Source organism: Tachysurus fulvidraco, chromosome 11 (assembly GCF_022655615.1).
Source record: "Tachysurus fulvidraco isolate hzauxx_2018 chromosome 11, HZAU_PFXX_2.0, whole genome shotgun sequence".
Taxonomy (NCBI): domain Eukaryota; kingdom Metazoa; phylum Chordata; class Actinopteri; order Siluriformes; family Bagridae; genus Tachysurus; species Tachysurus fulvidraco.
This window is the reverse complement of record NC_062528.1, coordinates 6,177,097-6,200,685: the sequence shown is the minus strand read 5'-3', so window position 1 is coordinate 6,200,685 and position 23,589 is coordinate 6,177,097. Positions and strand designations below refer to the sequence as shown.

General features: G+C 35.3%; 3 protein-coding genes and 1 long non-coding RNA gene across 9 annotated transcripts in view; 2 read left to right on the top strand and 2 right to left on the bottom strand.

Moving 5' to 3' along the window:
* The first annotated feature begins 246 nt into the window (after positions 1 to 246).
* Positions 247 to 7,765, top strand: LOC113658882 (POU class 2 homeobox associating factor 1). 3 transcript variants are annotated; one of them, XM_027171353.2, is made up of 5 exons: positions 2,776 to 2,933; positions 5,361 to 5,476; positions 6,223 to 6,265; positions 6,342 to 6,625; positions 6,731 to 7,765. In XM_027171353.2, the coding sequence occupies exons 1-5, from the start codon at positions 2,924 to 2,926 to the stop codon at positions 7,010 to 7,012; spliced, it is 735 nt and encodes a 244-aa protein (XP_027027154.1). In that variant the 5' UTR covers positions 2,776 to 2,923; the 3' UTR covers positions 7,013 to 7,765. The 3 variants fall into 3 exon arrangements, with proteins under 3 accessions (XP_047676859.1, XP_027027154.1, XP_027027155.1); XM_047820903.1 differs by lacking the exons at positions 2,776 to 2,933; positions 6,223 to 6,265 and adding an exon at positions 247 to 366; XM_027171354.2 differs by lacking the exon at positions 6,223 to 6,265 and having other exon boundaries at positions 6,305 to 6,625.
* A 6,708-nt stretch (positions 7,766 to 14,473) lies between these two features.
* Positions 14,474 to 19,514, bottom strand: linc.pou2af1 (lnc RNA pou2af1). Of its 4 annotated transcripts, none has more exons than XM_027171368.2 (5): positions 19,473 to 19,514; positions 17,382 to 17,473; positions 16,955 to 17,003; positions 16,006 to 16,238; positions 14,474 to 15,085 (listed from the first exon to the last, which is right to left on the bottom strand). In XM_027171368.2, exons 1-5 carry the CDS (start codon positions 19,477 to 19,479, stop codon positions 14,750 to 14,752), a joined length of 717 nt encoding a protein of 238 aa, XP_027027169.1. In that variant the 5' UTR covers positions 19,480 to 19,514; the 3' UTR covers positions 14,474 to 14,749. The 4 variants fall into 4 exon arrangements, with proteins under 4 accessions (XP_027027169.1, XP_027027168.1, XP_047676165.1 ...); XM_027171367.2 differs by lacking the exon at positions 19,473 to 19,514 and adding an exon at positions 17,854 to 17,949; XM_047820209.1 differs by lacking the exons at positions 17,382 to 17,473; positions 19,473 to 19,514 and having other exon boundaries at positions 16,955 to 17,318.
* On the top strand, positions 16,395 to 20,834 carry LOC125145849. The gene is made up of 3 exons (XR_007144305.1): positions 16,395 to 16,462; positions 18,085 to 18,249; positions 19,405 to 20,834. It is a non-coding gene; the product is annotated as an uncharacterized LOC125145849 (long non-coding RNA).
* Positions 20,835 to 21,906: 1,072 nt separating this feature from the next.
* LOC113658908 (A disintegrin and metalloproteinase with thrombospondin motifs 8) overlaps positions 21,907 to 23,589 on the bottom strand; it is a 22,213-nt gene continuing 20,530 nt past the window's right edge. Inside the window, exons 12-13 of the mRNA XM_027171400.2 lie at positions 23,208 to 23,509; positions 21,907 to 22,731 (exon numbers count right to left, since the gene is read on the bottom strand). Of these exons, the coding sequence (XP_027027201.1) occupies positions 22,372 to 22,731; positions 23,208 to 23,509 (662 nt within the window). The 3' untranslated portion in view covers positions 21,907 to 22,371. The remainder of the gene's footprint in view (positions 22,732 to 23,207; positions 23,510 to 23,589) is intronic.

Genomic DNA, 23,589 nt, shown 5'->3' with positions numbered 1-23,589 from the left:
AATATGCCACCAAATTTTATGTTATAGCGAATTATTTTAATTAAAGCTAATTAATTTCCAAAGCACAGGGGCCATGGTGGTTTAGTGGTTAGCATGCATGCATTACACAATTTGTGCCTCAGCCCTGTGTGCACAGAGTTTGCATATTCTCCACATGCTTCATAGTTACTCTGGTTACTCCGGCTTCCTCACCACTCCAAAGACAGGCATTGCAGGCTGATTGGCACTTCTGAATTGTCTGTAGAGTGTGATTGTGCCCTGTGATGGGGTTGCACCATGATCAGGATGCTCCAGGCTCTCCACAACCCTGTGTAGGATAAACGGTGAAGAAAATGATTGAATGAATTTCCACAAACCGTCAAAGTTGTAAGTGTATATTGCAAACATTGAGAGAGAAATGCAGGATTATAGAATGGTGCATATCCATGTTCTTTTCTGTGTTTTTTGTGATGTAATTGCAATTTTGCTAAAAACCTGTTAACCTGTTTAACAACATAATCCCAAAGACGGTTGAACACAGTGCATGGGAAAGCATGTTATTCATACTGGATGAGATTGTTTGCTGTCAGCTCACAACTGCCTGTTACCTAAAACTGACTAGGTAGCAGACTATACTGTAGCATGAGTCGAGTGTGATAACCTCTACACACCAAGTGTAAACTTGTTTGCGGTTATTTGAGGGGTATTTGAGGTAATAAATCTTGCCCTGGCCCTTAGATTGATGCTCACAATCCCCTGCTGCTATATTTTGAAACAGATCAATTTAGTTATTACACAAGAATGTCTAATCACATACATCTATCATAACAACTTCCAGAATGTTTTAATAATATACTGTAGAAGGAGGAAATCATTATCTCATATTTAAGCCCAGTTCAGAATTATACTTACCCAAAATATACCTTAAATAAAGTGCCTGCATCTTAATTTCTTTGTACTCACCTTGTATTTTCTAATGGCTTTGCTTCTACTGTTTCAACTGTTGGTCACTTACATGCGAGTGCTTGCGATGAGGTCCTCTCAGGTCTGCCCTCTCCCCTTCCATGAGTTTTGCTTCAGGTGAAGAAGATCACAGAAGATAAGACGCTTTAATTTTCCTCTCCCGTCTGCTGATTGGTGGCCTGATAGGCCATTTGACTATGTTAAATCAATTGAGCCTGCAAGCAAGAAACTTTATTGAGCTTGTAGTAAAAGACATTCACCTTGTGCATCATTTCACCTTAGGGAGTATCATCAATCTTTATGAAAGAAATCATTTGAAAATGTTTTATAGTATCCCAGAGGTTCAGAAGGCTAAATGTGATCTATCAGTGTTTGACCTCTGTGCATACAATGTGTCCGTTAACTGATATTACAACAAAACATCACAGAAAAAGCTATAAAACTGCAGCCCTTTTCTGCAGTTTCTTTATGCAGGCGGAATAAAAATCGACATATCAGACATTTTCAATCAGATAAACAAATTAATTATTTTATCACTACAAATCTGATACAAAAACGAGTCATGATACTGTTGGCTTTCAGTGGTGAGATGTTTTTTTTCTCTGTTGGGATAAACTTACTGCTTCAAATTTCAGAATCTTATGAACAAGCACTTTGGCAATCTCAGAGCAGAAATGGTTTTGATATCAACATTGATATCAACATGCTTATGATGCAAACAATTAACCCCTGAGTGTCTACATTCATACAGTATGAGCAACTTACTGCCACTCTAGAGTGTGACATGACAGAAATTCAGTCCTGAACACTAATCACCACAAAACGGGCATGTTCTTTAAAGCGAAGTGTTTTTTTTGTTGTTGTTGTTTTGTTTTGTACAATACCCCTATTAGTACAGTATTGTTTTGTGTCATATCCACTGAAGCCTATGGAAATTGCCTTTTTGCATTGGGCCACCACTGCACTTTGCATTATGCATCAACTGTTTAGTGCTGTGGTGTGTTTCATTTGAGTGCTGGGAGTAAAGTAAAGGATATTAACACCCTGATTAAACTACAGTAAGTGTTGGATTTCTTCTACATTTTCCATTGCATAGGATCACAGTTGGTGTCAGTCAGACATAGTTTTTAGCCTATTGAAATGCTAATGCGGTTAGGGTTAGGGTTAGGGTTAGGGTTGAGTTTATAAATGGAAGAAATGTGAGAAATTTGAAGTCTGCTCCAAGTATAATTTATCCATTGCATTGCTAAAGCCATTCGCTTTTATTTTTTTGTCCATGTATAGACTGTTGTTTGCTTGTTGCTGAATTAACAAGAGTAGAGCTTAGATAGGATGTGTTGCACATTCAAGAGTTCGGATGGTCAATGAAGCTCAAAATCGAGGCAGGTGTTTCCTTTTCAACACTGATACACTACATGTTTGACTTGCACAGAGGTTTCAGCTGGTGTGAAACTTTCATAAACATCATTTAGGCACCAGATTTAAACAGCTTTATCTCCTTTAAATAAACAACATCTTGCGCATAAAGTAATACAGTTTACCAGACTAAATTCAATTTCTATGCAAAAAATTAAATATCCAGATTTTTTATTATGGCTTAGAGAAGTGGTGTGTAAATATACAGCATACAACATATTACATAACCAAATGTATGTGATTGTGAGCTGCTTTAAATCATATCCTAAATTCAAAATGATATAAAAATAAGATAATTATATAAGGTTCCCAATGAGCTCTGAATATTAAAACACTTTAATATAACTTTAGCCCTTTTCCAAAGCAAGAAGTAGCATTTAAATTAAATGGGAAACTCGTGATCTGCATTTCGGTGACATCACTGTCATCATTGAAACCTCGTTGCTGTTGCTTTTATAAAGCAGCTCTCTCAGGCGATCAGTTTGCATCCTGAGGTGAAATAGTGTGTTAGTGGTCATCTAAATGATTGAAACCATATTAAATTAACGCATAGCAGATTAAGCACATGGGAAAATGTAAGTATGAATTTTTAAGTATACATTTAGATGTTTTTCCTTTAGAGAAACACTACATTTCATAGAGTATATTTCCAAAAAAGTCTTGTTACACGTCATTATGTTTTGAATACATATAATTTAATTGAAGGAAATAATGTTTACATTAATTACAACTACAACATTAAGACATGGACAGAAATCTTCCAGTAATAAATCTGTTTCTGTGACTATTAATATAATGTGAAAACATCGTACTGTATAATCTCATCTTACTCTATAGAAAAGCTACACTAATATAACACATCCTTGCTTCTTTTATGGTCAGCTTTTTAGGGTTCATGTGAAAAATGTAAAATAATGTTCATGTGAAAGTTATACAATGATGCAAGCCAGGGCAAAAGAAAGATCAATGCAGAAGTTTTCTACTGTTAAAATGAGAATAAGAATTTCTTGTGCTGTTCAATGTCGTCTTCCTGTTAAAAGGCTGTTTCTGCAGGCTACGTGATAGTCAGGACAGCTGATCATGGATATTAGCAAGTTTAAATTATTCCTTTCATTTTGAAGTTAATTATGAAATCATAGTAAGAAAATGAGCATGCTGAGTATCACATGTACAAAATAAATTAGCGAGGTACTGTAGAAGTCACTCTTTAGTAGAATTAGATGTCAGTTTGGTAGAAGTCAGTTTATTATTTGAAAAAAATCTCATACTAACAGGAAATGTAAAGAATATATATTAATAATTATGAAGGCCTGTCTTCATGTTGTGGGTTGAGGGTTGGTGGCTTAATCTTGATATGCAAAGCATGATAATTACCGCCCTTCTGCCAAAAAAAGAAGGGTGCACAGCTGCAATGCTTCCTCTTTTTTTTTTGTCCCCGAAATCGTGTCACGTCTGTCATTTGCAGAATGACTCCTTGCTTTTATAAGGGTAATAAAGTGCAACTGTTAGTTCATGTTCAGTCTAATTAAAACAACATTTCCATAAATCTGAAATAGATAAAATACTAAGATACTCAGATTGTCCAGTAAATAACAGAAGTCTGAATAACAATAGCACAAGATGCAATAAGACATTTCATTCTAAACAGTTCCTTTTTTTATTTATTTATTTTTATTTCAGTCGTTTTATATGTATTAGTGTGTGGTGCAAGCTTAGTCTTATATCCAGCTGCTAATAATATGATGCTATACCATTCATTTCATAAATAAGGTACCATTTAAAACACTCCCTTTATGCTGCAGACAATGAGAAATTAATGGTTAGGTAACACATTTCTAAAGATTATATAATACAAACAACACAATATGCATATGCACATGTTATTAGTTCCTGTATTAGTCATATCAATCAATAAAATAGAAAAACTTCTGTAAGTAGAAGTTGTCAGGTTTTCGGGTCAGGTCCTTGGAAACCTATTTAGCATATTAATTGATATGTTGGGTTATAAAGCGTTAGATGACTCCATATACCAGGCTAGAGTGAAAAATAATTATTGACTGTGTGAAAGTCATTGAACTTGCATATTTATACTGTACTGTAGGTTACACATTCAGAGAGAAGAAATAAATGTCTTTACATTTGCACTTTATTTGGAGTAATCCTGCAGTTGCACATCGCTCTCGAGCTATGCATCATGACAGTGTTTCAGATCAGTTTAATAATGCACACGCTGGAATTGAAGGGTTTTAGCTGTTATTCCAGGCCTTCAATCTAAATCTTTTAGTACTGTAATTTAATTGAAAATGTTAACGATGATACAAACCAGAAGGATACAGTTCAGTACCTTCAACAATGTTTCTTCTCCTCAATATTTCTCCAAGCGTCAGTGCATATTTTCAACTTAACAGCAAAATAAATTATTATATAAAACAGGGAAGTCCAAGAAAAGAGGCCCATTATTCTTTCCACTCTGTTACTTTAACCACTGGATATTGGGAGCAAAGTTCACTTAATTGTATGACACATTAGCCAAGTTAGCCTTAATGTGTCTGTGTTGCCTTGCACACTCTGCATGTAGAAAAGGGGAAAAACATTTCTTTTATCTGTGGGTTTATATGAGTACAGAAAATCAATTCCTTTATTTGATCAAATAAAAAAGTTGCTCAAGAAAGTAAATGTTGACCAATCGAGATTCTTTTAAAGGGCGGGTGAGTCCCTAAAGGATACAGTCTTGCACAAACAATGACTCATGAAATGATTGCAGTTTAAATCACTACCCAAGATGCATTTTGATTAAGAAACAATATTGATTATAAGATGATGTCTGTCAGTTAATGTGGTTGATAAAGATTCGTGCTGTGCAGCCAGTCCTCCTGAAATACCCAGAGAAAACTTCTGCCCGCTTACTTTACGATCCCCTTATATTCAACTCATGCTAGTATATCTGGATAAATGCACATTTTGGTTTCTAACATGAATGTATGTTGTGTGTTTGTTTATAGCACTGTCAGAGCAGGCTGCATCGAAACCATACCAGGGTGTCAGAGTCAAAGACCCTGTGAAAGAGCTGCTGCGCAGAAAGAGAGGAAATACAGCCAGAACAGTGCCCCCAACTGCAGTGAGAAAATAACCACACATACACACATACAGTACACACACACATACCTGTACACACACAGATGGGCAACTCCCTATCACTAAAAATGCATACAAAAAGATATGTAAAATGACCTGTTCCAGATAATCTAGAGATTATACCCTGTTCATATTAGCAAGAAGAAAGTTTACTGTAGTGTCTGATTTCCTTTAAAGCTTAGAGAAGTAACATGGACAAAGGTTTCTTTTCATCTAATTCAAGTCGTGCCCTGCTGAGAATGAGCTGGACATTAGCTTCGTTTGTTAATAGAAGGCACTCTCTAAAGGAGCCAAACTCCAGGGGGATTTTGTTCTTATATAATCCAGGTGTTTTTCCATGACAGTTTAACAATTCCCCCATATTGCCAGAGGGCAGTAGACCTATGCAAATCAGCACACAACCTTGCCAAGGATCTTGTCTGCCAACTTCATTATTTTACCTGGCAACTCATAAAAACATAAATACACGAGTGTATCAGATACATATAAAAAGAGTGTCGCTCGTTGCCATTTCACATTAAATTGCTTCAACCCTCTCATCTATTCTTCTGCATGTTTTTTTAACATTATTCCCTTAGGAATGTTTACATATTCCATCCTGTTTGCACACAGTCCTTGTACTTTAAATAATGTTTCACTTTAGACTTTTTATATAACATTTATTCGATCATTTTATTTCACATACTTTGTCACATACATGCCACATTTTTTTTATGAAATCTTGAACAGGTGGTGATTCCCAACAATACTTTGCCATCATATACACATGTTGGTGAGTAATATTAAAACAAGATAGTTTTGTTTACCACAGGGCTACAGATTTCTCACACCACGTTTATTGTCTGAAGGGTCTTCTGGTTTCCCGGGAAGCAGCCAAAGTGCTCTGAATGACACATCTGTAGATGTTGGAGCGCTGTGTCCTGGATGGGTTGCTCAGCCCAGCAGCACAGCTGCTTTTCAGCCCCTGGGTCACTGGGCTCCTTCTGAATATTTCCAACATGAGCAGAGCCTCTCCACCCTTCCCCCCCTTACAAGTGACATGTATGTCCAGCCTGTTTGTCCCAGTTATGCAGTGGTGGGTCCGTCCTCTGTTCTTACATTTGCCCACACCCCTCTTTTCACCAACCTCGGGGTAAGCACTAACCTGACGATGAACTCTCCACTTGAAATGATTGGCAAGTGTTAACTCAGTTCTTACCTCTACTTTGTCTGTCTCTTATCCTTATATCTGCTCCAGACCATAAGCTCCTCCAGCTCAGGCCTGCCCCAGATAGATGTCCAAGATGGCTCACTGGCATACATTCCATGGGCCACACCCATGTCCCCCTGCCCACAAAATGTTGCTCCCCAGCCCCTGGCCATGCCTGTGCCTGTGCCTGTGTCTGAACCAGAACCTCAGCAAAAAGAACCTGCTCCAACCTCGGAGGGAACCCTTGCTTTGGAGAAACTTCTGGAAGAGGAGGAAGAGCAGAAAGAGCCCTATGCTTGCAGTCCTTCACTGTTTACACAAGACATTTAGAATGAATTATTAAACCACTTTTATACCTTTGCACTTCTAAGTGCAAAGAATTGTCATCTGTGAGGTATGGAGTCTGCATTTAAACCATAAATAATGTATTCATCTATATGATTCATATTTCTTCTTAATTGTTAAGAAAAATGCCTTTTCCTTTACAGAAATGATTTTCTTTTTTACCTCGAGGTACAGGTTTTATCTTAAGTTTTGTTTTAGCTTGTTGGGGCTAAATAAAGACACAAACTTGTTTTGTAAATACAAAAAGCACTTAAAAGTTCAAGTCAGTTATATTTCTATGTTTCTATGTGTTTGAGTTCAAACAAATTTCATCTGAGAATCATTTTACTCTTCTATTCTGCTTTGTTTTTCCTAAACCTGAACAAAACACTTTTGTTTATTTTCCTACAAATACAGTATATCCTATCCTTTCATATCCTGTAAGAAGAGATATATTTTCTCCATAGGTTACATAAATTTTATAAATGCCCTGGGAGACCCTCAAGATCTCTCACTAGATGAGATGTTTGGGGGGGAAACAAAACGATTTGCTGAAGAGACTTTTATCTCATCATCTTGACACAACCATTGTCCTTTACCTAGGGGTGCCAGTTTTACAGTGTGTTCCCACAACATTTTCTCTGGCCCTAGCAGTCATACCTGCACCTGCTCTTCAGCTGTCAGCTTAACCAAGCTTTCATTATAGATAGGATAAACATATACCCAAAGACAATAAAGAAATGTTTATTTCTGTCTTGAGTCTTGGAAAAGGAATTTCCTTTATAAAAATTTGTTTAAAAACACAAGAGATTAGGATGAAATGTAAATCCCATGGTATAATGAATGGCAATTTCCAGGTCTGAATTTCTGACATAATAGGACCTGATTACAAGTTGTCCTCTTTACAACAGAACATAATAACACCATGTCCTTTAAGAACAAACCAAACTATCAAATTGCTCTTGTACAGTATTTGGATCGTTTCTTCATTGTATTACAGGATAACAGCATCATCACACTGAACCCCTACAACTTAAAACTACCGTGTAATACTGCTAGTGCAATGGTGCGACTAACTTTGCTTTCTAACCTTTAGCTAATAAATATGAAAACTTTTTAACTGCAGTAAGATTACTTCATGTTCAAAGTCTATGTTTATCAGGAACGCCACCAAGTTCTTCCAAGGAAGTTGCAACTTATTAATTTTCGTGTGTGTTGCTCCAACATTCACAAATTAACCAAGAAAGACAATTGTGAAAGGTGATTGTTTCATAAAACCTTTCATGTCTGTTATTGAAATCTTTATTCCTTTTGGGGGGAATTTATTTAAGAACAATTCAAGTTTGTTAACCAGCATGACTTCCTTTCGTAGAATTGTTGACTTTGGAAACGGATGGTTGTAGGGATTTTTGAAACTTAACCATAACTCTTTACTTCCTCCTCTAACTTCAGAACTTTTTTGCTCTTGTTTTTTTTTCATGAAACATGAGTAATTGCAATAGGTATTGTCACGCAAATAACATGTCGAAACTCCTGCTTTTGGTTCAGTGTAGATGAGAAAAAGTATTTCTTATGCATGATACTGCCAAGACCAAGATCTACACATGTAGCCAACAGGATCCAGGCAAGTCTGAGTCTGAAAGAGAGGAATTTAATTTGTCTGCCAAGGAAAGGTAATGCTGGAGGCATCCAGGATCTGAGGCTCTCACACAAGGGATGAGCCAAGGATTTCAAGCATTGTGTGAAATTCTTTAGAATTAAATGTCAGTTTACATGCGGTGAAAGACCACGTTGTTTAAATCCTCAGTTTAAAGGTTGTAATATCTAATCACCTTAAGATCAGAAACAATTTGGTCTAAGCCACTGTCCCTCAACAAAACTGGTACTTTTTTTTGTGAAATAGTACTCACTAATCTTACTGATGTATCACTCGTGAAAGCCATAGGCTCATGTCAAATAAACTGTGTTCAGAAGTAAGTTCACAATCTGACAGTTTAATGAACAATGTCATATTCTATTATTTATTCTGTATCAACAGCACAAATTCGTGAGTAAGTGTGTATTGAGTGATTCACCATGCTTATGACTCTGAACTGAAAAGTGGGTGTGGTAGTGGTGGTGGGCTATAAGTATGACAATTTGGTTATGACTTAAGAGATCATGTATTTGATCCTCTTTGCATTACATCTTTGAGTGTGGTGCTCAATCCCAAGTCTGCCTGATTGTTCAATGTACATGCCTTTGGCCAAGAGTGTCAGATACATGCAAAACATTAACACCTCTCCCAGTGTAACCAGATCTTTAGGATTATCTGTGTTGAACAAGCTGCCTGTATGTTTAAGTGTTAAATACCACAAATGACATGGCCACACTCTGTGTTTTATACATCAGTGAATCTTAGAAGAAAAGAGGGTTGAAGAACTCAATTTGTCATCCACAACCTTTAGGTTTCACAGGTAAAATCTTCCATCAGAAGTAGTTTAATATCTACTGTGTGGTGTGGAATGATAGAGCTGTTAAGGTGCTCATTTACACATAGAAGTGTGTCATAATAACATGTGCAAAGTGCTTTATAATCTGCAGTCCAAACCTTGCATGTTGCACGTTGCATTTGTTGCAGGAGTGTCCATGATCTTTCTAAAAGTGTCACCAAGTCATCAAGGTTTATGTGAGCAGGATGTTCTTCTCAATGTTATGATTGACTCCAGGGAAAGGTTTAATGAATATCAATTGTGGGGTTGCAGCCCATATTATTAAATATAACCTATTGCACATTTTAAGCAAGTCTGGCTATCTATCAGAACTGCCAGGGTTGTTTGCAGTTACATATACCTTATTAAGATAAAGTCCGGGTTTGCTGTACCTGACTATAAGGAAATAGATCCAGCCAGTTTGGTGTAAAGAGACATAGGGGAAAACCCCCAAACTCTGAGCTAAAACGGACAGGACCTTACACCCTGTCAAATTGCCAGAGAATTTGATTTAAATGTGAGTTTAAGGTCAACAGAAGTTCCTCTGTTGTGAAAAAAAACCCTGCAAACTGATATATTCAACATGCGTATTCTGAGATAATTTGAGAATGATCTGTAACACAAGAACTCAATTTTGTAGAGCTTTGCGAGTCGTCTTGTCAACTCTTTAAACATTGCTGAGGTCATAATCCATGAGATTTATATCTAAAAACTTGATTTATGCAGACATGTCTTCATGTCTTTCTTCACTAACTTACTGCTTTTTTGTCTCTTTTTTATAAAATGAATAAAAAAGTTTATAGCAGAAATGTATTACATTGTGTATTAGAGCATAACTTCAGTGCTGTTTCTGAGATTTTTTGAGCATCCTAAATAACTAATGGCACTAGAATAATGATTTACAGCTCTTTGTGGAGTAGAAATAGGCACTGTGTTTTGTTCTCAAGCATCACTTTTTATCATTTTTCGCAATGAACTAATCAGTACAAGTCAACAAACAGTGACTTTCAGGTAAGGGGGGAAAAGTCCTTTCCCAAAGCACTGAAACAGGTTCAGACCAATCCATACTGGATGAGAACGCAATAGCTGCAAGCAAAGAACAGCGTGCAGTGGCTTGCCCTGTCTTTGAGCATGCAGGTTAACCTCTACCACACTTAGTGTGACATTTTAGGCAAATGGTGTTAAAAGTTTCCTGCAAAAAAAACAAAACAAAAAAAATTCTGTTTTTGTTGAAAAATATTACCGTGCCTATCTAATGAAAGCTATTCAATTTGTGTGCATTTTAATTTAATTTAATATAACTAATGTCTAATATAACTAATGTCTAAATCCTGTGCAAGATAAATGTTTCACTGCATTATTTCAGTAAGTTCTTTTTTGGTGTTATATAATGCTGATGGGATGTAACTGCACCTGCTAGCTGTGCCACATGGGAAGAGCTTAAAAGCCTTTATTAACACTTACACATTTTTTTTTTACATTGAAACCCAGGTTACAATAGTTTGCTGAAACTCATGACAAATTATTGTTGTTTATTGTATTCACAGACAATAAATATGTCTCTAATCGTATATTAGAATGTATATTTACTATATTATAGAATGGATGTGATGCCATGAATATGTACAGTATATGAACCGAGACAGTTTAATGAAGTAGACACTTCATTGAAATTAGGGATTAATACCATGTTGGAGATTTTTTTTGATAGAGAAACATTTCTGTAAGTTATTTTGAATTAAGGCCTATGCTACACAATTTCAAGTGCAAACAAGCTGTTTTGAACCAGCAGATGACACTTAGAAATCTGGCCTGTTTATTTATAGCACATCAGGGTGTGTTTGTGGCCCTCATTGCTGAGACTTGCTTTTTCAAGTCAGACCACTAATTGTCTATGGTATTTAGGACCTTGTAAAGGTCACTTCTATACGTTGTCTTCAAGCTTAAATCTATAGGACTCTGTTATTGATGGCTGAGAATAGTGTGGTACCTGTTGCCTTCATCTCCGTTACAAGTTCTTCTGTTGTTGTTTTGGAGTTCAGTTGAATCATTTAATATTTGTGCCTTTTTTCCTAAACAATGCAGTGTCTGTGTGGTCATAAAATGTTTAGATTTGCATACAGTTGTTTGTACAGATGCTCATGATGATTGCAATTTGCTTCTATGGAGGAAACGAGGTCATGGAGGTCCACTTTCTTTTATGAGGTCTTGTCTGGGTTGGTTGGATTTTTTTCATGGGATTGAGTAATAGGCCTTTGCTCTAAAGGTAAGTCCTTTTACAGGCACAGGTGTGTGCTCATTAATTCCTAATTACAGCAATTGGCCAGATAGAAGCAGCTAAAATACAAAGCAATTACTGGAACCTTCCATAACTTTTAATGAGACAGTATGTAAACCTTTGACCTACTATAATTCTTATATAGTGAATTAAATTCTTATATCATTTATTAGTAAGGTATTATTAAAAAAAATCCTTTGATGTACAAGCTAGATTGACTCTAATTGACTTGACTCTAACAAGTTTTAACTCTTCTTTGTGAACACGCTTTAGTTCAGGTGAGTTTCAATGTCATTAAGATAAAGTGCTTGGCATTATGAACCATTTAGGAAATATTCACCAACTACTGAGACAACTGAGTTTGGCTCACTGCCTTTAATTTTATATAGCTGTGTAGTTATGGATGCAGGATGTAGTGAAAAGCTTAAGGGCTCTGTTGGTTGTTTCATTTTAGTTCTGCTGTTTCATTCCACCAGTAATATTTATAAGAATATAACATTATCCTGGATACTTCTCCAGGTAAAGCATTTAAAGCTTCTTTATTATTTTAGGTCTTTACATGTGGGCTGTCCACACTGAGCTGAAACTGGGAAAATTGTTGCTAAAACACTGCTTTTGTTTTGAATGTATGAATTGGGGAATCATCTTGTTGATTTGTTTTCTGTCAGATGCAATCAGTTGTAGGCAAAAATGTTTTGCCTAAATCATAACTTAATAAAGATTTATCATATAAATCTTTAAATGCATAAGTTTTAGAAACATTTTCAGAAAACATTTGCAGATAAAACACCTAATTCGACATTTTGTTTGTTACTAAGTGAAATTGTTACTAAGTGAAACAATAGGCAAGTGCACAATCACAATCTGTCATGTATCTGTTACACCGGTATTAGCCTCTATTACCATAATCCATATAGGCAATTAACTTTGGCCATCTAAATCTACACAAATCACTGATGGTAATAAACAGTGCTATTTAAAATCAAAGCTTTAATGATCGTGGTAATTTTGGGCAGGTATGGGGTTTATGTTAGCCCTCATCATCACCGATAAAGAAAGAAAGAAAGAAAGAAAGAAAGAAAGAAAGAAAGAAAGAAAGAAAGAAAGAAAGAAAGAAAGAAAGAAAGAATGAATGAATGAATGAATGAATGAATGTACTTCTAACAATTGAATCTGATTGTTACTTTTGAACTGTGTCAGTAAAAAAATATAAACAAATTATATAAAAATGTGTATATATATATATATATATATATATATACACATTTATACGTATATATATATATATATATATGTATATACTTATTTGTCTGTGTAGGCTGTCTGTTAATTAGTAAACATGATCCTTTCACTCTGGCACATCTCAGATGCTATCTAACGGCAGTGGCTAATTCCCTAGAGGCTAAGAACCTCCTGATCTTCTCTGGAAACCTGCTGATGATAGGAGTATACAATAGAGGGTTACTCCATCACGTCTGCTCCTCATTTTTTCTTCATTCTGATAAATCTTTGTAGCGTCACTTGTAAATAAAATCATTAAAATGGGAACTGTGTGATTTCACGTTGCTATCTGCAGAGAATTGCATATTTTTCTAGGTTGTGTCCTGCTCTCCCCTACAGTATCTGTATGGTCAGCTGGTCCACATTTCAAGTTGCATGTGCCGAAAATTATTGTGGTCCAGATATCTCAATTTAGTATAACAAGGAAAAATCAGCTGCAACAGCACAGCAAACTAAACCAGCTCACAAGACTAACGATAAGCTTGGAATAACGTGGAACATGCTGTTCATGAGCGTCATGTGAAACACAGCAGAGGTAACATTCAACTCAGATACTTGGACAATTTGCTAAGCATTTTTAGGTGCAACTGTGAGTTGCTATCAGCTATCAGATCTGTTTTTTAGACATATGGGGCCTCTATGTGATTGACAGAAACAGCAGAAGTGTGGATGGATGAGGATTTCAACCACTGATCCTTAAAAAGGGAATTTCCACAGAAAGGTGCAGCAGAATCGTGGCACATGAAACACACCCACTTGTTTGTGAAACATTGGCTTTCACTGGAGTTAATATGTACACACTGTTCAGTGACCCATTCAGAGATTATGCTGAAGCATACTGAATCACCAGGACGTGTGTACAGAGACAACTTCATATCAAACGAGGGAATAAATATTTTCTATTAAATCATGTCTCAAATAACAGACAAAGATCATTTGCATTTTGAGAAGTAGGCTATTGCTCTTGATTATTGAAGTTGATTATTGCTCTGTGTGCAAAGGTTTACATTAAATCTTAATTAAAATATAGAGTTTGTTTTCATTTCCCACTGACACTCTAAACATTACAAATATTCTGGATATACTGACGTTGCAAGCAGGTAGAGTTTGAGGCATCTGGTATTTTTAGATCATATTCATTGATTCAGTCATGTGATATATGGTCAATTACATTACATTACAGTATTACATTATTAGTCATATCAGTTCTTTCAAGTTGCACATTAAGCCAATTTTTTTTAAATGGCTGTTTATACACTTTAAAAAATAGCTTTCTTTTGGATTATTTAAATGTTTCCGGCTTTCAAAGATTTTGAACTTTAACTATCATTAAAAAAAAAAAAATTAGAAATAATAATTATCCGTGACAAAGTACATCTCTTGTTGGTTTCCAGCCTATTCTGTGTGAGATCGGTGAGAAAAAACATCATTACGAAATTACGAAAAATAGTATTTTATTGTAAATAAAATGGAAAATAATAAAAAAATAATAATAAATGAACAATTTGTTCGTCCTCGATACTGATCAGCCTTTCAACAAAGGTTCTGTGAAACTGATTTGAAAATGGCCTTTGAACCTGTAAGTTATGACAATACCAAGTATGACCAATTTTATGTTTTTTAGATCATTTTTAAAGATTTTTCATAAAAACAAAAAATAAAATATTGAAATGCTTTCTGGTGCTGTACAATCAATGCTTAAACAAAGTGCTCTTATAAGTAACACAGCTCTGAGCTTGAAGAATCTCTTCTACAGTAAGCTTCTTCTCCCAGAGATTGGTAAAAACAGTCTGAGGCGCTGTAGTGAGGAGGTGTGTAGTCTGGGGCCATGGTGCCATCCTGCAGACTGGGCCAGTGCGACAGGCAAAAGCAATGCTGCACGGTACAATGCTGATAGTGGTAGTTTTCAGAAGTAAAGCTGGAGCTCATGTCCATGCGTGTCGGGGAGTTGTAGCATGAGGAGGACGATGAGTGAGACTCAGGTGGAGTGTAGCTGTTATAATCGCCCGGACTGGGAAGGCTGAACGAGTGTGTTGGTGAACTGGATTCCTGGAAGAAAAGGAATTGTTTCAACGTTAGACGTTATCTAAACACACAGCAAGAAACAAAATTCCATAATGCTTTATGAATGCATTCAATTTAGAGTGCTAAAATAACACCATAACACCAAGAGTGCTAAAATAACACCTGCAATATGGGATTAACAGTTCTGCAGATATGCCTACAGGGCTGAATTATCACCTGCCATGAGGGATTATCTAATTATTACACTATTCATTTTGTGCTCAGTGGTGCTGACTAAACACCCTTAGTATTGAATTAACCCTTACACTGTTTAAGTTAACTCTTAAGTTTATTTCTCTTTTTTGGATTTTTTTTATATTGACATTTTAACAAAGTGCCTACACTATTTATTTATTCTGAATGAACTGTTCATGATGTATATACAACTTCAGTGTTTATTTACCCCAGGCAGTCACATGCAGAGTACTGGATTAATTCCTACAAAATTTGTTTTACCTTTACAGTATTGTGTGTAACTGGACTTACTGGCTATTTTCAATCAACACTAATCTTTTTTTATTTTATTTTATATTTAGGTAGAGACAATTCTTAATGGCTCCAGTATAGAAATTTGCCTGTGCTTTTTGTTGACTGTTGCACTTTTAAGTGGAGTTATTCCCATTTCCTGGTTTAAAAAATTTAAAAATTCAGTAACCGAAACCAATTAGATTATCAAGTGAAGGGTAAAGGCCCTAAAATTATATATTTTAGTTTGTATTGATCTTTTTCTTACTGTAGTATCCCAATATACGTCTATATCTATACAGTATATTATTATTATTATTATTATTATTATTATTATTATTATTATTATTATTATATTTTTTTAATCGAATCCATGCTGCCTTAAAAAAAAACTTAAATCAAACATGGCTTTGGTTAGTAGGTGTAGAAATAATACATACTAAGCTGTTAGTGTAATATTCCGTGCATGAAGGGAAGTATCCGTGTGGCCATTGCGCAGGACCAGTCGCACACACCGCGGCGCTGGAGCTGAAGTTCTCTGCAGGAATCATGTTCATCAGCAGCTGATCATCAAACATGTCCTCCATGACCATATGCACATTTTCTGCAAACTGTCGATGCTGAAAATAAGCATCCTGTGCTGAGTTCCCACAGAAAATATCGAGATGACCCGCTGGAAAAGATGGAGAGAAAAATACTACATAAGCACAACAGGGTATTTAAATTGGGCATGTAAAGACTTGAGATGATGTCACGAGAGGAACAGCCAACAGCTAAATCACATTTGAATAGAAGTTTATAAAAGGAGTCCTTACACATTTTAAGGAATCTTGCATACTGTATGGTGTCTTTTTCCACTTTTCTGCATGACGGTCGAATGGTTTCGTTTTGGAGTTAGTAAGTGGGAATAAGGTTTTGCTATTGATTTGTGGTCAACATCAATCTAAATAGATTTAAAAGGTTTGCTTTGAGTGATGTTGCACCATACTGCAGGCTGGTTCCTTAATGTCGCTTCTATTTTTAATCTATTCTGTGCAGCAGAAGACTATCATCATTTCAAAAAGACAAAACTTAAATTTTGTAAATTAATGCAAAGACATTAGTTAGAGACATTATATCTATTCGTTTCATTAATGGTAAGTGGAACTGGCTTAATGGTTTCTATTTTGCCATCGGAATCTGGTGAATTTAACGATTAATGGAAGCATTCGGCCAATTTTCCATTAAAGTTAATGGAAAGCAGCTAAAGTTTTTGTTGATGTTGTTGGTTTGTTTTCCCAACAGGGATGTTAGTTTGGAGGTACATAGGGTAATTTATTGTTCTAATAAAAATAAAATGCACTCTTAGGTTAGTCTGTGTTGTAGCAGAGGATATAATGACGAACATACCAGTCACTGGTGTAGAACAGACGTCGTGAGTCGTGACAGCTTGTGTTTTCTTTGGTTGTAGGTAGGTGGGACAGGGTGGAGAAAGAGAGAGAGAGAGAGAGAGAGAGAGAGAGAGAGAGAGAGAGAGAGAGAGAGAGAGAGAGAGAGAGAGAGAGAGATTAGTACTCAGCATTTAATCTCTGTGGTTTTAACATGCTTTATGCCTATTCCAGTGTAAATATATACTAGCAATGTTTGCTCATTCATTAGACATCCACATAATGTACAAGAGCGGGTGTGGCCATGTCGAGCATTGTAACAGTTAGTTTCTGATTCATCCTGGTTACTGATTAAACACCAATCCCCTGACTCTGATTCGCATGACAAATCTTGTATGCGTCTACTGTACATGCTTTGTGCTGTAAAGGCAATACAAAACACGTCTTACTCTCGATTCTGCTGCCTGAAGTGCCCTGCGCTTCTGCAGCAACTCCTTGACTGTGGTTTTCACCCGCACACCCTGGTACACTTTAGGTTTGTCTGGGGATAAAGAGAAAATCACAAAAGTAAAATCACTCCGTGTCCCGCATTCCATGAGCACATATAACACATTTATTTATTTTATCTATCTATCTATCTATCTATCTATCTATCTATCTATCTATCTATCTATCTATCTATCTATCTATTTATTTATATCTTAGTTTGTTTACTTATTTATTTGATAGTTTTATTTATTTATTTGATAGTTTATTTGTTATTTATTTATTTATTTATTTATTTATTTATTTTATTTTATTTTTTTTTTCATTTCCAGTTAATTTTTTTTATTTTAGATACTCTCCATTTTAAACTTTTTTTTTTTTTTTTTTTTTTTTTTTGGTGATTGACCTAACATTTGATTTACAAAGTTTATTTACCTAACGCAGCAGTCATTCAGTAGTTCTTTGTAGCAGAGGCGCCAGGCAATTGTTTAAACGCTGCGCATTACAATAGGCGAACGTGCAGACATGCGGATATTTTGGCACAAATCTGATTTTGACCTGATGTATTTATTATGCATTTGATAAGACATTTGATAAGAGTCTAAACTATAGTTTTGGGGTGGGGGATGAAATGAAATAAAATAAAATCAGCATTTCTGAAACCAGCCAGCACCCTGCGGTGACTAGTGGTGTAAAGGTGATATGGAGACATGTTAAGTGCAGTGAACAGCACCGCACCCCACCCAGGAAACACAACTAAATCCCGCATGTAATATGGAGTGGGAGAGAAATCTCAAGCGCCGTGCGTTAGAATCTTATCAAAACACTACGGTAAGTTGCCTACTCCATTTATGTGATTGATCAAAATCTGGTGCAATCAGCAGGTAGTGCGCAAACCTTAGTAAAGTCAGTGCGCATTATCTGTAAAACGAAGTTCTTTGTGCTTCGTCGCTACTTTGTGGCTAAACGGTGCGAGTTGTTGTAGACTGCATGCTATAGAAATGTAACATAACCCAAGAAACTCGTTACAAACTCGTCTCGGTTGAATAGAATACGGGTTTAATAAATGTAATAAATGATTCCGACATGTAGGCAATATAGAAAAGGAAAAAAATTACGCGAACCGAGGAATTAGGAAGAATAATATGTATAAAAAATTTTATAAAAATTAAAAGAACTTTTATAACCACACAGCCGAGCTAAAAAAAATCATTAATTCATGTTTTTTTTATTGGTCATGTAGCTGATATTCGGTCAGTGGGCGTCTTCTTGAAATCTTTAAAAATATGTCTAAATGTTACAAGTACAAGTTGGCTAAGATTAAAAACAACGCCACGCCATGGCGAAGCTGATAGAGGCAGCAAAGGTGAAACTGGCACTGATGCTGATAAGATTGCGACAGGTTCGGCGCAAACTCACACTGACTCTCATATAACTATTCATATGACTTATACCGACACCTCAAATCGTTTTAGGAGTTGGAAAAAATATTCAGATTAGTCTGCGCTGAGATAGCAGATGAAAAAAAAAACTGGCCGTAATTCAAAGAAAGAAAAAAAAACCCTTGGGCAAGATGCATATTTAACACACTAAATCAAATATCAAATTAAACGAGTAGCTTGTTACATCCAGTGTAAAGCAAAAAAAAATGTGCCCATAATTCGAAATACAGAAATATGAGATATGCATAAAACGTCTAATAAAACATCCACATGAGCACGTGGTCTGCTTACTGTAAATGTAAAAAAATAAAAAATAAATACATAAATAAAGTGCATTAAAGTCATTCCTAACAAAGCAACAAAATGTTTTTTTTAACTTTAGGTTTATTTCATTTTTATTTATTTATTTATTTTTAAATTGCCATACTGCAGGTCAGAGAATGAATGAACTTGTTGCTCAGAGGCATGCTGTACCTTTGAATTAAATGATTTAATGTAAGCTCGATTTTTAATCCATCTGCCTTTTGCATGTGTTTTTTTCCAGGTTCCAAAGGAAAAGGAATAAAATGAGAAGAAAGAAAGAAAGAAAGAAGAAGAAGAAGATTGACTCACCAGACATTTTTGGCGTGAAGAGCAGCAGGACCCAGTGAAACACCCCAAAGCGCCTGTTCTTGGCTCTATTATATGGGCAAGAACGAAATATTGATAAAAGTGCCACAAAGTCTCAATCTATCACCTTCACAACACTCTCACTATATACAATTATGCAGTAATATAGCCAGGGAAGCATTAGTTTGAGTTTTTCTGCCCTCATCCCTACTATTTAAAGTCCCAAGAACTCAATGATTTGACAATCATTTGATTGCGCGATACTTTCAATTTGAATATTCAAAGACTTCGCAAAAATACTTATATCTTAGCTATATTCGCCATCAGAGCGCATGTAAGAGTGTCCACTTTAATAGAATATTACATCATTTCACAATTTGACACAAAAATAAAAATATATTTTTGACATTTTATCACCCTTTTGATATTGATGCCAAGAGGCTGGCTGTGAAGCTCTCTTTGCACTTTACAGTGTCATTTAACGAGCAAATGTCACTTCAAACATCACACAACACTATACATATATCATACAGTGAAAATGTATGTTAAAAAAAAATAAGAAATTACATATTCTGTGGCTTGACTGTAGACCATTTTTACAGAAATGTAGACATGGTGGGCGTGGCATATAGTGGCAGCCATTTTGACCATCAGAGCATGGAGAGCTTGTGCTCTGGCATGAACTTAACACTTGTTAACACTTCTAGAATGAATATTATTGTAGTAATGATCATATGTAACTGAATTCTGGCAAATCTGCAAGTATTTTGCAGACATTTTTTGTAATCTTTATTCCATATAACAAATATTAAATAAATAAATAAATAAAAAGTCGAATGTTGTTGCAATACAGATAATATCATATGATATTTTGTTACACTATTTATATTTTACATACTGTAGGATTGTGAAAATTAAAGAAAGAGAACGTAAAAAAATAAAAATAATAATAATAAAAAATGTCCATAGTTCATCCTAGTATTTTTGAAATGATTATTTTTGTATTGTTCTGCAATGAAAAGTCCATTAGAGTCTAAAGCTTTCCACATGAACCCTTATATCATATGTTAATATTATCCAATTAATTAACTTTTAATTAAGATTTTCAATATAAGACCAAACATTTCAAACTTAAATGTGTACAAAAAATTTTATAATTTATATATGAACATTTACTATGTGTGTGTTTTTTTTTTAGTTTTTTTTTTTTACGTTTGTCGTTTTATTGTTTTATTTGATTCATATTTTGTAATTATTTGTCTTGGACCGTGATTTATCTTTATAAGCAGCGCGGATGCCAGACATTTGCGTATCACACTTTTTATGTTTTGTGCACATGAACCGCACATATATATATATATATATATATATATATATATATATATGTATGTATATCATTATTATTTTATATATTTTTTAATATATACATTTTTTTATTGTGACATTTCACAGTAAACTTGTGTCTGTCAGACATTGTGGGTGTTCACAGGTTACTGATAATGCATTTGAGCATAAATAAATATCATTACAAAAACATTCAACCTTATATTTATTATTTAGTTTAGTTGAATGTTTTTTGTCTCTGTATGAATGCTTTTTTCTGGTCGGAATGGGTTCTTCACTCCTGTCGCCACCACGTGGTTTGAAAAATGATGAGCAGGTCACGAGCAGGACAAAGAACTCATTAAAGCATGAACTGATTACAGAGCAGTGGCCTTTACTACTGAGCTAGTTATTATGTTTGTTATATTATTATTACTATTGAAAGATATTTAGAAGTTTCTTCATGAACTTATCCAAACTCTTGTGCGTTATTTTCCACCCGTATTGTTTAATTTAACTGCTAACTGATTTTACTTCAGATTAAATAAATCAACATTATATATTTAACCATTAGATCTAAAAAATAGATTTATATATACATATATAAATCCAGCCTTTTAAATGGAAAGAATTGTGTTGATATTTTGTGCAAATCCCTTAAGTGTCAGGATTTCTGAAAAATGTCAATACAAAAAATTTGGCCATTCATTTTGTATAGAACAAATCAGGTTTCCTATAAATTCAAATTTGCAGTATACGTAATTGCCAAGTCTTAGTGTTTCTTGTTCCCTGTTGGCTCAAAACTTGGACACTCTACTGATTTGTTATCTGTGCTTTATTTCCAGCAAAATATTCCTGTCTTTTAATCTAATCTATTAAACACTAGCAAAGCAGCCTATAATGAGCCCAGCGTAAGAATTATAACAATGAGAATAACCAAAATGCCAAGAAAACTTTTAGGTTAAAATAAAAGGTAAACCGTAACAAAAAATGAAAGGCTTAATGAAAATATACAATTTCAGTTTCAGTTTTCAATTTTCAATTTCAGTTTATTCAACACATTGATATTCTTGTAATGGCATTACCACAAACTCCTGGATTAATCTCTTTTGGATGTAGACTGATATAAAATTACTTATATTTTTTAAGCATTACAAGCAATCAATATAATAAAACATAAAACATACAAAAACAGCACTCAATTTATCAGTGAATATAGCAATATTATATGTATCAATATATCAGTGAATATACCTAAATCATATTATATTAAATTCAATTTAAATAAGAAAAAAGAAAAATGAATGCCCTGTGTCTCTCCTCTATTCAGCGTAATCTTAGTCCTCTTAGATAACTCTTGGTTTCCATGTGTACACTTTTTTAAAGTTTTGTTTTGTTTTGTTTTGTTTTGTTTTAATAGAAATACTTTAATTTGTGTTCAAGTGTGAGCAATTTTATTTGTATTTGTTCCACCGAAAATTAGTTTTAGCTCCAGATGTTTTAAAAGTTTAAATGCCCTGTCCTTTGCTCCTCCTATGTACACCAAGCATTGCCATGTTTGCAATTCAAATGCTCTGCATCAGAAAGTTCTCCTAATTTCACAGTGTGACCAGGCTCCAGTGGCATCTTCTTTGACCCATGGCAACATGTCATTCAGGGCCGATGGGGCATTGTCTGTGTCTTCCATGGACAGGGCTGGGAGTTTGGCTACATGTTCACTATATGTTGGGCATGGGAAACTTGAAGGCAGCTGGAAGGATGAGTGATATGGCACATCATCCAACGTGTGGAGGGAGTAAAATTGTGACGAGCCCATGCTGGAGCTCCTGGAGGACGAGCGGTACTGGCTGGGGCTGGACGGCTCCACAGTTGCTGGAGCCAAACCGTTCCCACACAACCCCTCTGCAGGCTCCATCCCGGCCTGTTCCCAGGAATCCCTCTGCACACACAAACACAAACATGACTCAGATTCCTGGCTGTGTGTTAAGCTACAGACTGGAGGATGACTGTGATCTTATCAGAGATGAACAGTGACAGTTTAGCCTGTGGTACAAGGCAGATAACATATCTTTGTTTAAAGTAGGCCAAGAACATTATAGGTTGTTTTACACAGAATTAAAAGAGTGTGCATAAATAAGAAAATGGATTAGAAATTAGAAATATATCAACAGCATCTTGGATAAACCAAATTTTGTTCCAAAGTATAGAAGATACAGTATATAGAGGAATGATAATAAAAACAAACTTGACTTGACTTTACTAATGTTTAGTAAATTATCAATATTTTTTTATACTACAAAGCTGACACAAAAAGTGTTTGTTGTACAAATCTCTACTGTACCATGATCATTATTTTAAGATACATCGCTACAGCTTAGAGCAATAGCAAAACCCACACCTCGCTAATCACCTTACCAGCATAAAGTGAGAGGTGTCCCCAGGAAAAGGGGGAAGCCGTGCGGCCAAGGCGGGGGACGAGAAGAGAGAACTTCCTCCCCCAGTGTGAGCAGCACTGCGGTAGTCACTGAAAGTCTCTGGGTAGTAACTATCTATCAATGATGAGTAGGTAGACATGGGTGTAGTGTCACAGGAGAAGGACTTTGCTGTCAGTGCTGAAGAATAGATGTCTGCTGAGAACTGCTTGCTCGAAGAGCAAAATTCAGCATCAGAAAAGATTGGTCTTCTCATGCTATAATATCCTGGCAGAGAATGGGAACCTAAACACAATGGGAATAAACTTGAGTCCTGCAGCTGTTTATTAGACTGTGATTTATAGTAATATCAGTCAGATCCAATC

Bases quoted from the DNA above. Each gene is read 5' to 3' on its own strand.
- linc.pou2af1 (XM_047820209.1), bottom strand. From the start codon at position 17,126: ATGCTGAGTACTAATCTCTCTCTCTCTCTCTCTCTCTCTCTCTCTCTC. The intron at 16,239-16,954 runs GTATGTTCGTCA...CATCTTTTCCAG, and splicing joins CTGTTCTACACCAGTGACTG to CGGGTCATCTCGATATTTTC. The intron at 15,086-16,005 runs GTATGTATTATT...CTTTTCTTCCAG, and splicing joins AATATTACACTAACAGCTTA to GAATCCAGTTCACCAACACA.
- LOC113658882 (XM_027171353.2), top strand. The intron at 6,266-6,341 runs GTGAGTAATATT...TATTGTCTGAAG, and splicing joins GCCATCATATACACATGTTG to GGTCTTCTGGTTTCCCGGGA. The intron at 6,626-6,730 runs GTAAGCACTAAC...TATCTGCTCCAG, and splicing joins CTCTTTTCACCAACCTCGGG to ACCATAAGCTCCTCCAGCTC.